The 12,235-nt window shown below is 33.3% G+C and overlaps 1 protein-coding gene across 2 annotated transcripts in view; it reads left to right on the top strand.

The window, feature by feature from the left end:
- LOC103590778 (nipped-B-like protein) overlaps window positions 1–12,235 on the top strand; it is a 151,786-nt gene that overhangs the window by 88,921 nt on the left and 50,630 nt on the right. For both annotated transcript variants that reach the window (XM_008573084.1, XM_008573085.1), the window contains exons 2-4: window positions 5,544–5,686; window positions 7,857–8,022; window positions 9,822–9,949. In XM_008573084.1, coding sequence (XP_008571306.1) covers window positions 5,623–5,686; window positions 7,857–8,022; window positions 9,822–9,949 — 358 coding nt within the window. In that variant the 5' untranslated portion in view covers window positions 5,544–5,622. The remainder of the gene's footprint in view (window positions 1–5,543; window positions 5,687–7,856; window positions 8,023–9,821; window positions 9,950–12,235) is intronic.

Here is a 12,235-nt window from a genome sequence, read left to right as displayed (position 1 = left end):
CTAAGCAGGCATTTCTCTAAGAAGATATACAAATGGCCAGCAGACATATGAAAAAATGCTCAACATCACTCAGCATCCGGGAAATGCAAATCAAAACTACACTGAGATACCATCTCACCCCAGTTAAGATGGCTAAAATCCAAAAGACTCTGAACGATAAATGCTGGCGAGGTTGCGGAGAAAAAGAAACTCTCATACATTGTTGGTGGGACTGCAGGATGGTGCAGCCTCTATGGAAAATGGTATGGAGGTTCCTCAAACAATTGCAGATAGATCTACCATATGACCCAGCTATCCCACTGGGGAATGTACCCAGAGGAATGGAAATCATAAAGTCGAAGGTATACCTGTGAACCACGTATTAAATGTGGTTACGGTATAGAGAGTCTGATTCCATAAAACCATGGTCACCTTACTCTATAGTCACCTGGTATAGTTTACTGAATAATATTTATTTAAACATCATTTCAATAAATCTGTAATGTAGCAGAAAAAGATTGAGGCAGATCTACATATATGAAAGATTTCTGAGATAACATACATGACAAAGCAAGATGCAGAAAAGTGTATAATAAATAGCAGCTCATGTTTGTTAATAGTCACTACATGTCCAGCACAGTCCTAAGTACTTTACATGTATTGACTCATTTCATCCTCACAATAAAATTAGAAATAATAATAACCTGCCTCCTCTTTCATAGATGAGGAAACTGAGGTTCAGAGAGAGAAGGTAATCTGCCCAAGGTTACATAGTAAGTGGAAGAGCCTGAATTCAAACCCAGGCAGCCTGATCTCTTTCTTCCTTGCCTGTATATTGTGACTATATTGGTTGTACAAAATGATTTTTTTTTTTTTTTTTTTTTTTTTTTTTTTTTGGCAGCTGGCCATAAGGGGATCCAAACCCTTGACCTTGGTGTTATAATACAACATGATTTTTAATTGGTGCATAGTAGTAACATTATTTATTATACCAATAATATTTAATTAATAATACTGTTATACATTTTTAGTTATTATGTAAAATGTCCATGTACCAGACTGCCTGGGTTTGATTCCTGCTGTATGGCCTTAGACAAATTACTTATTTGTCAGATTCCTCATCAAACCGGAATATTAGCACCTTACCATCATATAAGGATTAAATGAAAGTACATTAAATTGTTTCTAACCATTTTTATTGCATAGTAGGTACTCAAAAAACATTAATTATCATTTCTACAGTTTTTCACTACTAATATGAAGCAAAATGTTGCAGCAATATCTGTGTACATACATTTTTGAGCACATATATGATTTCCTTAGGATATATTTCTAAAAGTGAAATTGTTGCACAAGATTATACACAGTTTTTAGGCTTTGGCTGTAGAGTGCAAAGTGGCCTCCAGAAAAGTTTATCAACCATCAGATTATGAGAGTTCCTTTTTTTCCTCAGTCCATCAAATTAGAATATTATAACTTCTACCAGTACAGTTTTGTTTGCATGAGGAAATCATAAATTTTGAAGTGAAATTAAATGAACAATGAACTAAGGTATTTAAAAATCTTTGTAAGTTCTTAGTAGTTCCCTTCAGATTCATTTATAATGGACTAAATTGAAAATTTGCTGTCATATCTTACCCTGGTTAAGGATTTTTGTAATTAAACCTCAAGCCATTTTAGAAATTAGTTCAAAAATGATTTTCTTTTTTTGGCAGCTGGCCAGTACAGGGATCCCAACCTTTGACCTTGGTGTTTATAAATGATTTCTTACTCAATATATTTTGTTTGATTTAGTTCTTAGTAGTATGATCGTTAGGCTTTTTTCTACTTTTTATTGCCAGTATTTATTTCTGCTACCTTATCATTTAAGTAATTGTAGGTGGGCAGGCTTAAGACTATAACTATGATTTGTAATACTGTGGTGAAATGTATACTTTAATGTCAAATAAAAATCTGTACTGGATCTTTCATAAATAGGGATTGTTTATATTGAAAAGACCCCTTTTCCCTAATTAACCTATGTTCTCCCAAATCTGTTTTCCATTTAGCAGTAACTCTGTTAACTTTCTGGATCATTTACTATGTGCCAGGTAGTATGTCAAGTGATTTACATGTGTTATTTTATTTCATTCTCATCAACACTTATGAGGTGGGCTACTTTGCTCATTCTTCCATTTCTTCAAATCAGCAGCTTTCAAACTGCTTTGCCTGGTGACTCAGAATTCAAAAGATATTTTACCTTAGACTCTCAAAGCAATGTACCCTTAAGTTTCTGTTTCTTCCATCCCAATTTACTAATCGGTCACCATTCACAGATTGTAAACCACTGCCTTAAGTTACCTAGAGCATTCATTAAAATCGTTACCGTTTGGTTACTATTTCATTCTGTACATATTATTCCCCAGAGATAATGACTTTCAGCTTCAGTTTCATGAAAAACAACGTACTTTCACAGAGCCGGGCAGACCAAACATTATCCAATCCAGAGCCAGAAATGCCATATCCAGTTAGTTAGGGGTGTGTGTATTCATTTTTTAAATTCTAGGAATGCTGTTTCTTGATGGACTCTGGTCACTTTCCAAAATAGAGTAGCAGCATTTCCACAGCTTACTCATATTCATTCAAATCTGTGACTTTGGCTAAAATTTTAAGTTCATTTCTACCAAATTCCTCTGCTGTTCTTAAAAATCTTGGATTCCAGTGAAATTAGCATACAGTTCAGCAATGAGGTATAAATATATTTGTTAGTAATCATCTACTCAATGTATGGTTAAAGCACTTTAAATCAAGTAAGTGTTGTTGCTTAAAGCCCCTTTCCCTTTTACTCCTAGTTTTGAGTTGACATCAGAGTATTCACATGCACAATCTTTTGGTTACATTTATTAATCTTCTAGTTTATATATGGTAACTAAATACATAAGTCATTTTTAGGCTAAAAGCCCTAGCCTAGGGTTGGATCTGCTTTACGTGTTACTCACCTGAGAAATAGTGAAATAGAATAGAGTCAGGTAGCCCACAATAGAAACCTCTAGCATATTATTCTTTATAGTTTCCTGTTCTCTGAGTTAAATAATTAAACACAATCTCTTGTTATTTAATTGGCTTGAGTATGGCAATTTACATGTACAATGATAAGTTGTATACAAATAACGAGGTATTCTTGTGATGTTCTATAAATAATTTGCATTCAATAATAATTTCCATTAATTACCAAGCAGAAGTTGGAACTTTCTTATTAGCATAAACTTACAAAAAATTCAGTGTTTTGGTGACCTCTATTAAAAGGTTTTAAATTGCACCCAATTTTTTAACTGCTTGATGAGACTGGTAAATATGTAGTGTTGCATTAAGTGCTTATTAGTGATTATTAAAGAATCAAATTAATAATTTCAAAGAGTAAAGTCCACAGTGTAGCAAAAGGACACAGGGTAGCCAGGAGTAATTATATCTTTCCCATACTTTTTCCTGTGCCATTTCCTTTAAATGGGCTTCTACTAGCAAATTTTATGTCAGTCATTCATCAAAGGAAAGTAATGTTTTTTTCCCTTAACTGACTATTGTACATATAAAAGTCATTAAACTGTAAAGAAAAAAGAGGAAGTGATTACCAAAAAGACAGGATAAGCATTGCCTCTAAAAGGAACTGGAATGCTAGCCTTCTGGATGGTGGTTCTGTGGATGCTTACTTTATAACTCTGTTAAACTTTACATATATGCATTAGTTGAACTTTCAAAAAGGGAAAACAAAACTGAGGCTATCAGAGGTAGAAAAGGGAGAGGACGAGGTGGGGGGGTCTAGCCAGAAACTGGTAAAGTGCCACAAAAAATGATTATATCATGTAATGTTGAATATACTAATTATCCTGATATGAGCAACACATATTGTACACAAGTATTGATATTCAATGCTATACCGCACAGATATGTTCACTCAATTATATTTCAATAAAAATATATACATATATATAAAATAAACTTTACATATATGTAAAATGTTTGGAGAAAAAGAAAATTCTTAATTTTAACTACCTGTGTGCTACTTTTTTAAAAAAAATACTTATTTGCAAAATTGCATTAAGACATATGAGTAAGGGGAGTTATTAGTATTATACCATTTGACTGTTTTGAAGTTTACAACCTAGAGGTTTTCGTAAAGCTAACTGACTAGCAAATATAACCTCAAAAAGAGAAACATTTAAATTTTTTAAACTGGAAACTACAATTCAGTTTTCTATTTTAGCACTCTATCTTAGTTGATATAGAGTAGACTTCTATTGCTGATTAGTTTATAAAGTAATTTAATAAAAGCATATCTTTGATTAATGTATACATTTTAAAATGCTATATTATCTACTTACGAAAAAAAGACTTATGTGAGTACTGTTAAAGGAAAGATAAGTGTTCCATGAGCTGCTGGTAACACCAAGGTCATCTCCATACCGGCCAGCTGCCAAAAAAAGGAAAAAAAAAATGTTCCAGAAGCCATATGTTGAAACTAAGATGAGAAAAATTGGGGGACATCAAACAGAATAACAGACAAGGTGTTCGGCAGTTTTACAGAGTTATTCATATATATAGAGAGAGAGTATTACATCATGATAAATATGGAATATTTAAGCCAGTTAAGTCATTTGGATGGGAGCATTTAAAAAATGTTAATGTCACATGCTTTTCTGTGTCCTTTTTATGTGGTTGCATACTGATTATGTGGTTGATTATTATCAGAAGCATACAGTGATAGTTGGAAAGACAAGTACATAAACATTAAGTAATCGTACAAGAATGAAACAAAACAAGTTTCAAAAGATATCACAGAGGAATATATAATTATTTGTCAAAAGAATGTTGGGCAATAAATGTCATAAGTTCAAAGTAGATTATGGTAGATGGCTTTTGGGTGAATTTGAAGTTTCATGTAGTAGTGGGACCTTGCCCTGGATCTTGAAGAATTATATGAATTGGACTAAAGTAGGGATGGGCCCTCTAGGTAGGGAGAATGTCTTCAGGAAATACATGAGGATGGAAATGCACAAGATGGATTCCGGAGAATCTGATTAGATCAGCTTAATTGAAGAGGAAAGTTTATGTAGGAGAGTGATAAGAGACATAGCTAGAAAGGCAGGTTGAAGCTAGATTGTGAAGTTAAATTTTTCATGTGTTTATAATGTGGAAATGAATTATAGTGCTTGTCAAGATTGGTTGAGTACTCCTGGTCAGCAATCCAGCCTAGTGGTTAAGAAACAAACTTTGGAGCCAGATTGCTTGGGTTCTAATGCTTGTTCTATTGGTTACTTTAAACTCCCTGTATATTAATTTCCTCATCAGTCAAATGCAGAAAATAATAGAACTCACCTTACTGTGTTGTTGTGAGGACTAAATGAGTTAGTGTGTAAAGCACTTTGCCCTGCTTAAATTAATGTGATAAGTGGTATATGAATGATGACTATTATTGCTACGTAGGTTGGACAAACACAGAAAAATTTTTATAGTGATTATGCATTTCCCTAACAGTAATATGTTTGAGGTATTTCTACAAAAAACAATGTCTTTTTTGTGTATTGCAGTGTTTGGGAAATGGAAAGTAATGACAGCTGGCACCTGAACTAAGTACTTTCAAAAGCAACACCATTCCAGAACTTCAGGATGAATGGGGATATGCCCCATGTCCCCATCACTACTCTTGCGGGGATTGCTAGTCTCACAGACCGTAAGTTTTGTTAATTTAAGCCCTAATTTAAGTTCTGCTGTGTTTTAACAGAGATTTTTAGAGAGATTATTACAAAAATTATCTGTAATGTCATAAATAAGATTTTAGCTGTTGAATGACAAACATCATTATTTCCTTTGATTTATTGGTGTACATGTGAAAGTAATAAAATTTGTGTTATCAGCTAATTATAGTTAAGACCTTAATTTCTGTTTCCTCCTAAGGACCCTTTAAGAAATGATAGTATGTGTTTGATAAAAGGTCGTAACATGATAAAGGGATAAATGCAAAAGTAAAGGCCAAAGAAGATGACACAAAACATTAAGAAGAATCAAAACTGAAGAAGCATTGGTTTGCATATAAGAATAAAGACTTTTTAAAAAGCATTTATAGAAATGGTCACTAAAACTGCCCTTCAGAGAAGAAAATTTGACAGTTCAACTTATCCAATTTCTTACCAATATTTGTTTTGGTTGGCATTTGTCATAAACATCAGTGGTCTGTTTTACTCTGAACATTGTTAATCTTTTGAGATTTATTTAATGTAACACAATTCTTTAAGGACTTATTCTTTTGGTAGGCAGTTCTAACTATAATACTTAAGTCCTTGAGTTATAATGCAAAAAGCTGCCCAAAATGTTAGTCCCTATGTCATCTTAACTGAATAAAGGGAAAAAAAGATGAGAGGGAAGGGTACAAAGTGAGGAGTTGGTATACTTTGTATGGTATTGTGCAAGATTTGGGGCTTCATAAGAAAGGAACTATGAGAAGGTAACTTCAAGAAATGTTTTTATCTGTGTTCAGTATCTCCCAAATACTATTTTGGGGATTTTGGTTTTGGTTTTTTAAATTTCCATTTGGTTTTAGTGGCATAAAATAGATAACAGCCTACAGCTTTGAGCTTAGGAAACTAGCATGACTAGTTTATGAGGTCTAAATTAGAAAGAAAGTAGCTAGTTGGGTTAGCATTAGCTCAGGTAAGAAACTTTTTGAAACTTGCTTTAGTTTTTATTACTTTTTTTGTAGGCAAGCCATAAACTGTTAACACAAAGGGGTGCAAAATCAGATATACTGCCAGGAATTTCTGTTTTTTCTCCCTGTCATCTCAGCTGTACCTCATATTTTTAAAGTCTATCTTTCCAATAAGCCCTATTTATTAAATAATTACTTGTTTCCTGTATTTTTGTTAATGAAAAAACCTGTTGTTACTGGTTGGCTGAGCAGCATGATAATTTTACTGTGTAGGTGATTAGAAATTAATCCAAAAACAAAGGCACCTGTCATTTTAGTTCACTATCCTTAGTTTAGACAAATGAACAAATTTCCATTAGGTGAAGAGACGTTAAATGGCTGAATTTAAACTACTGTAAAACATTTATGTTCTTTTATTCACTGTTAAAATAGAATATACACAAGAGAACTATTTAGGAATTTGTAACTTACACCAGAATTCCTTAGATGATATTCTTCTAGAATCGTTTTCTATGAATGTTCTCCTGCTAAAGTAAGCTATTTATTTTTGTGTATACTTTTTCCCCCTTCTGGACGACTGGCCAGTATGGGGATCGGAACCCTTGAACTTGGCATTATAACACTGCCCTCTAACCAGCTGAGCTATCCAGCCAGTCCTTTGTACATACTTAAGCCGTTAAAAAAATATATATTACTCACCTGTCTGGTGAAAAGTTAGGTATTGTTATTTGGTTTATAGAAATGAGAATACTAGAATCCTGATAAATCTTTTAAGCTAGAATAAATGAAATTTAATGGACTGCTACCTTGGAAGTTACTTAGTTTTTAACCTTACCCATTTGGCTACTCATCTGTTAATAAAAATTTAAGAAATGGAACACAAACATGACTATTAAGGAGCTGAATTTTATTCGTAGAGAGTACTACAATCTATTTTGATCCAAATGATGTTTTGGAGTTTTTACAGGGTTGATTGTAGTTTTGGAGGGAGAGGAAGAATGCCTTTTAATAATTTGTCAGATTGATACAGTCATTCTTCAGTATCCACAGAGAGTTGGTTCCAGGATCCCCCAAGGATACCAAAATCTAAAGATGCTGAGGACCCTTATATAAATTTTTAATCCCAAGATATATATAAGCACCGAGGAGACTTCTTACAGTCACTCAATTTCTAATCATCTGATTTTCCTCTAAATAGTCCTGAACCAGCTGCCTCTTCCGTCTCCTTTACCTGCAACAACTACAAAGAGCCTTCTCTTTAATGCACGAATAGCAGAAGAGGTGAACTGCCTTTTGGCGTGTAGGGATGACAATTTGGTTTCACAGCTTGTCCATAGCCTCAACCAGGTATCAACAGATCACATGTAAGTACAGTCAATTTTACATCTAAAATAAATGAAAAGTTTTGGTCTTACTGAAGAGAATCAGTATTCCTGGCTTTACTTTTCATTTGAAAAAATTTTAGATACATGATATGTTTTCAAAATATATCAGTATCAAAGTGAGAATATAGCTTTACTGTGATGAGATACTAATGAGATTTAAATAGGCCATAGTTATTTTGAAACAATATTTCTAACCCATGTGGTTCTATGGACATCTTTTCAACTCTTTTGAAATGATCTTGGGATCCCTCAACTGTGCAGAGATCTAAAGTTGCTCGTGAAATTCTCTTTTACCTGGTATTGCTAGAGTAATTAAAAGTCCCAGATACTATGGACTATGCTGCTAGCTTTTTTTGGAATAGGCTTATATGCTTTTCATGAGAAGTATGAGAAGAACTCAAGGGTTAATTCCATGAAAGGCTAACACAGACTTTGGGACTGATTTTTCCTAGAATTTTACTTTACCATCTGAATATAGGTGTGTATTTTCACACAACAGACTTTAAAAAATAAAATTGACTTACATTATGCAGCATATTTACAAGTTTTTTGCAAATGAATATGTGTTTTTAAATTTATTTTTTACTATAAAAGCATGATGTCTTAACACAAAAATGTATAAAAACTAAAATCTCTTACCGTTATCCTTTGATATTCCGCTACACAATTGTGCTCATGTATCATTCCATTTTTTTATTTTTTTAATTTAAAGATTTGTTATTTAGGGGGATGAGGATAAAGCACATTATAATGGAGAGGTCTCTGCCATTAGATGCAGTACATATTTGGGGACTATTTTTAAAGCTATTGACTCTAAGGTGAAATACTTATTAAATATGGATTTTCTAATGGAGAAACTGAGAAATGATTGGTTAAAATCAGAAAGAAGTGTAATACTAATATATTGTCACTCCAGAAATTCAGTGGTGTCTAAATATTACGTCAGTTCTTTATTTATTATAAAAGAACTTCCATATTTATTCAACAGTTATACCAAATATTTAAGGAGGTAAGAGCAATAGCACATATACAATTAGAATTTATTTTATGCAGAGCTCCTTTAAGATTGAAGTCAGAAATTTACTGTCTTATCATTAAACACTACCTTTATAGGTTTTTGTTGTTAAATCCAATGAGTAGAACGGTGATGTAGAATGTAAAATTAAAAACACTCCCTATATTTAATTTTCTTAGCGCTTTTTATAGTTATGAGTTAAATTTTCTGCTTACTTTGAAATTTATTGAAAATTGCTACTGAATTACTTGTTTGGAGTGTTTTTTCTCCTTGATGCCTGTATTTGAGGAAACAATATAAGATGAAAAAATTGTATAACCTCTGGGCTTCTCTTAATCGATGTGGCAACAATATTTCATTTGGAACACATTCTCAGAAAATCATACTCATATATTCCAAGCCCAGACATCAACTTCTTTGCATAATTACCACTTCTTTACTCTTCCATTATTTTGAGTAGTTCAGATTAGACTCTATTTTCTATTTTAAAACTAATGTGAACAATCTTAAATAAATGTATAATTCCATAAAATAATGTTTTGGGCTTTTTTTCCCCTGTGTAAAATACTTTTTAAATGGGGTGAAAAATTGTTTTTAGAAGAACCACTCTTTGTAATTTTTGATAATTCTATTTCGTCCAGGGATAGCATCTTCGAAAAATCCATGCTGTTGGACATACTCACGTAATTTGTTTTTATACCAGTAGTCTCTTCAATAAATCAATTACTATTTTAAATTTTTTTATTTATTTTTTCAATGCCAGAGAATTGAAAGATAACCTTGGCAGTGATGATCCAGAAGGCGACATACCAGTCTTGTTGCAGGCCGTCTTGGCAAGGAGTCCTAATGTTTTCAGGGAGAAAAGCATGCAGAATAGATATGTACAAAGTGGTGAGATTCTTTATAATTGAATTTTATAGTATATTTTTTATGGATCCCCCATCAGAACTTGTCCTACATGTAATTAAATTCAAGTGTCTACTTTAGCAAGCTAGCCTGTTATTGATGAATTTCATTTTTATACCTTGAATCAAGCCAAGAACAAGAAGGAAACTAAATTAATATCTTGCAGTTTAATATTTAACTAAATTCCTTGAGAATTAAAGCTTTACGTGTATTTTGTATTTCTGAATGTTTGTTTACTCAAAGAATTTTAGAAATTATTTATATTAGAAAATCGTAGAATTGATTCCAAAGAAGTATTTCATTAATTAAATAAAATATTTGGAAATGTTTTGAACATGCAGCACATGTAAAAATAATTATTTATTAGTTTTAGTACCAATTGTGATTATATTCATGGTTATCTAATAATTAATTTAATGTTTCTGTTGCCTTAGCAACAGAAAAATTGGCTTATAAGTATTATTATTAAGGAAAAATTGATTTATAAGTATTATAGAAATCATAAAAATATTACATCCAACACAGATATAATTTTTGTGTAGTCATAGAGTACCTTTGGATTAAGAGCTTCAGTTCTGAAGCTTACTGAATTTGGCAAGCCCAAGTACTTGCTTGGCTCTCAATATTAAAGTAGTCAGGGAGGTAATAGCTTCGAAAACTCAGAAGGTCCAACTTAGGTGATTGATTAACTATATTCAAGAATATTGCCAGATTCATTCTGGTTTACTTTATTGGCAGTAATCCATGAAGTTCTCCATTCTATTTCCTAGTTTTTGATGGTTTGTTTGTTTGTTGTTGTTGTTGTTTAATAGTATTGCGTTGCTGATTTTGTATATTTATGTGTGAATTGTTTTTAAAGCAATTGCATAGTTACTATTTTATTTATTTATTTTTTTAGTCTCTGGTTGGTATGGGGATTTTGTGGTTACTATTCATTCACCAAAATGCTACCATGGGAATGCCTCTGCCCAACTTACTTTCAAAGAGTTGAAGGCAGATATGCAGGGCAGGGCTGTGTCTTCACCAGAACTAATAAGCTAGATTACAGCAGTAGCAGGAGACAGATAAGAACAGTGAAAGGAAACTAGAGTTATGAATGCTTTCTAGAAGAATATTGGAATTGAAAGAAAATATGGAGAGATAGTTGATTGAAATATATCAACTAATTAATATAGTAGGAGTATAAACTCTAGGGTAATGTGGGTAAATATAATATTGGACAAAGGAAGTCTTCCAAAGCCATTAATATAACTTCCAAGCCATTTTTGTAACTTATATTTTTGAATATTTAATTTGGGTAGTAAATCACTCTAATAAAAACTTTATAGTATTCACCTTTTAGGCACATATTTTGTGTCTTATACTACATATACTTATTTTTTTTTTTCCTTTTTGTTTTTTTTCGTGACCGGCAACGGCTCGCAACCCTCAGTGTAGCGCCCGTACCGGACCGACACCGGCAACGGGATCGCAACCCTCAGTGTTGCGCCCGCACCTCGCTCAGCCAGTGAGCAGCCGGTCTGTATGTGGGATCCGAACCCTTGGCGGGAGCATCGCCACACTCCCAAGCGGCGCACTGTAGCAGTGTGCCACCGGGCCGGCCCCATATACTTATTTTTTAGTCCAAAATGATGTTTGATTTCTGCATATTCTACTTTGTAAAACCATAAGCATTTAAAAATTAATTGATTAATTTCATGTTGTCATTTTTTAAAAGCATTTTCCTGTTGATAATATGACTTTAAAATTTAAAAGATCTTCTTGGTTGCTAAGTGTAAGTCACATAAGGAGAAAATTTAATAATATGCATATCACTTTAATCATAGTTCTTTGGAACTTTGAGCTAATCAGAAAGGACTATTAGAATATCATTTATTCCTTTTAGAAAACCGTTGCTTTCAAACTAGTAATTCCAGCTTGTCTCAGTGATGACTGTTAATTTGGCGGGGGGGGGGGTTTAACTCCTATCTCATGGAGTGTTGCCCTCCTTGAAAAAATAAATTCTAGCAACAATAATTATAGTACTTAAATTATGAAGATACGGAACAAAATGATTTTGTACTGAATTTGGTTTGTAAAAGAAAGCTCAAAAGTTGAAATTTAGGGCCGGCCCGGTGGCGCACTGGATAGTGCGCCGCTTGGGAAGCGCGGGGGCGCTCCCGCCCAAGGGTTCGGATCCCACATACAGACCGGTTCCCGCTCACTGGTTGAGCGAGGCGCGGGAGCAACACCGAGGGTTGCGATCCCGTTGCCGGTCCCCGGTCCGGTACG

The sequence above is a fragment of the Galeopterus variegatus genome, unplaced genomic scaffold, assembly GCF_000696425.1.
Source record: "Galeopterus variegatus unplaced genomic scaffold, G_variegatus-3.0.2 Scaffold873, whole genome shotgun sequence".
In the NCBI taxonomy this organism is placed as follows: domain Eukaryota; kingdom Metazoa; phylum Chordata; class Mammalia; order Dermoptera; family Cynocephalidae; genus Galeopterus; species Galeopterus variegatus.
The sequence above is the reverse complement of the archived record's forward strand: the minus strand, read 5'-3'. Positions and strand labels throughout refer to the sequence as shown.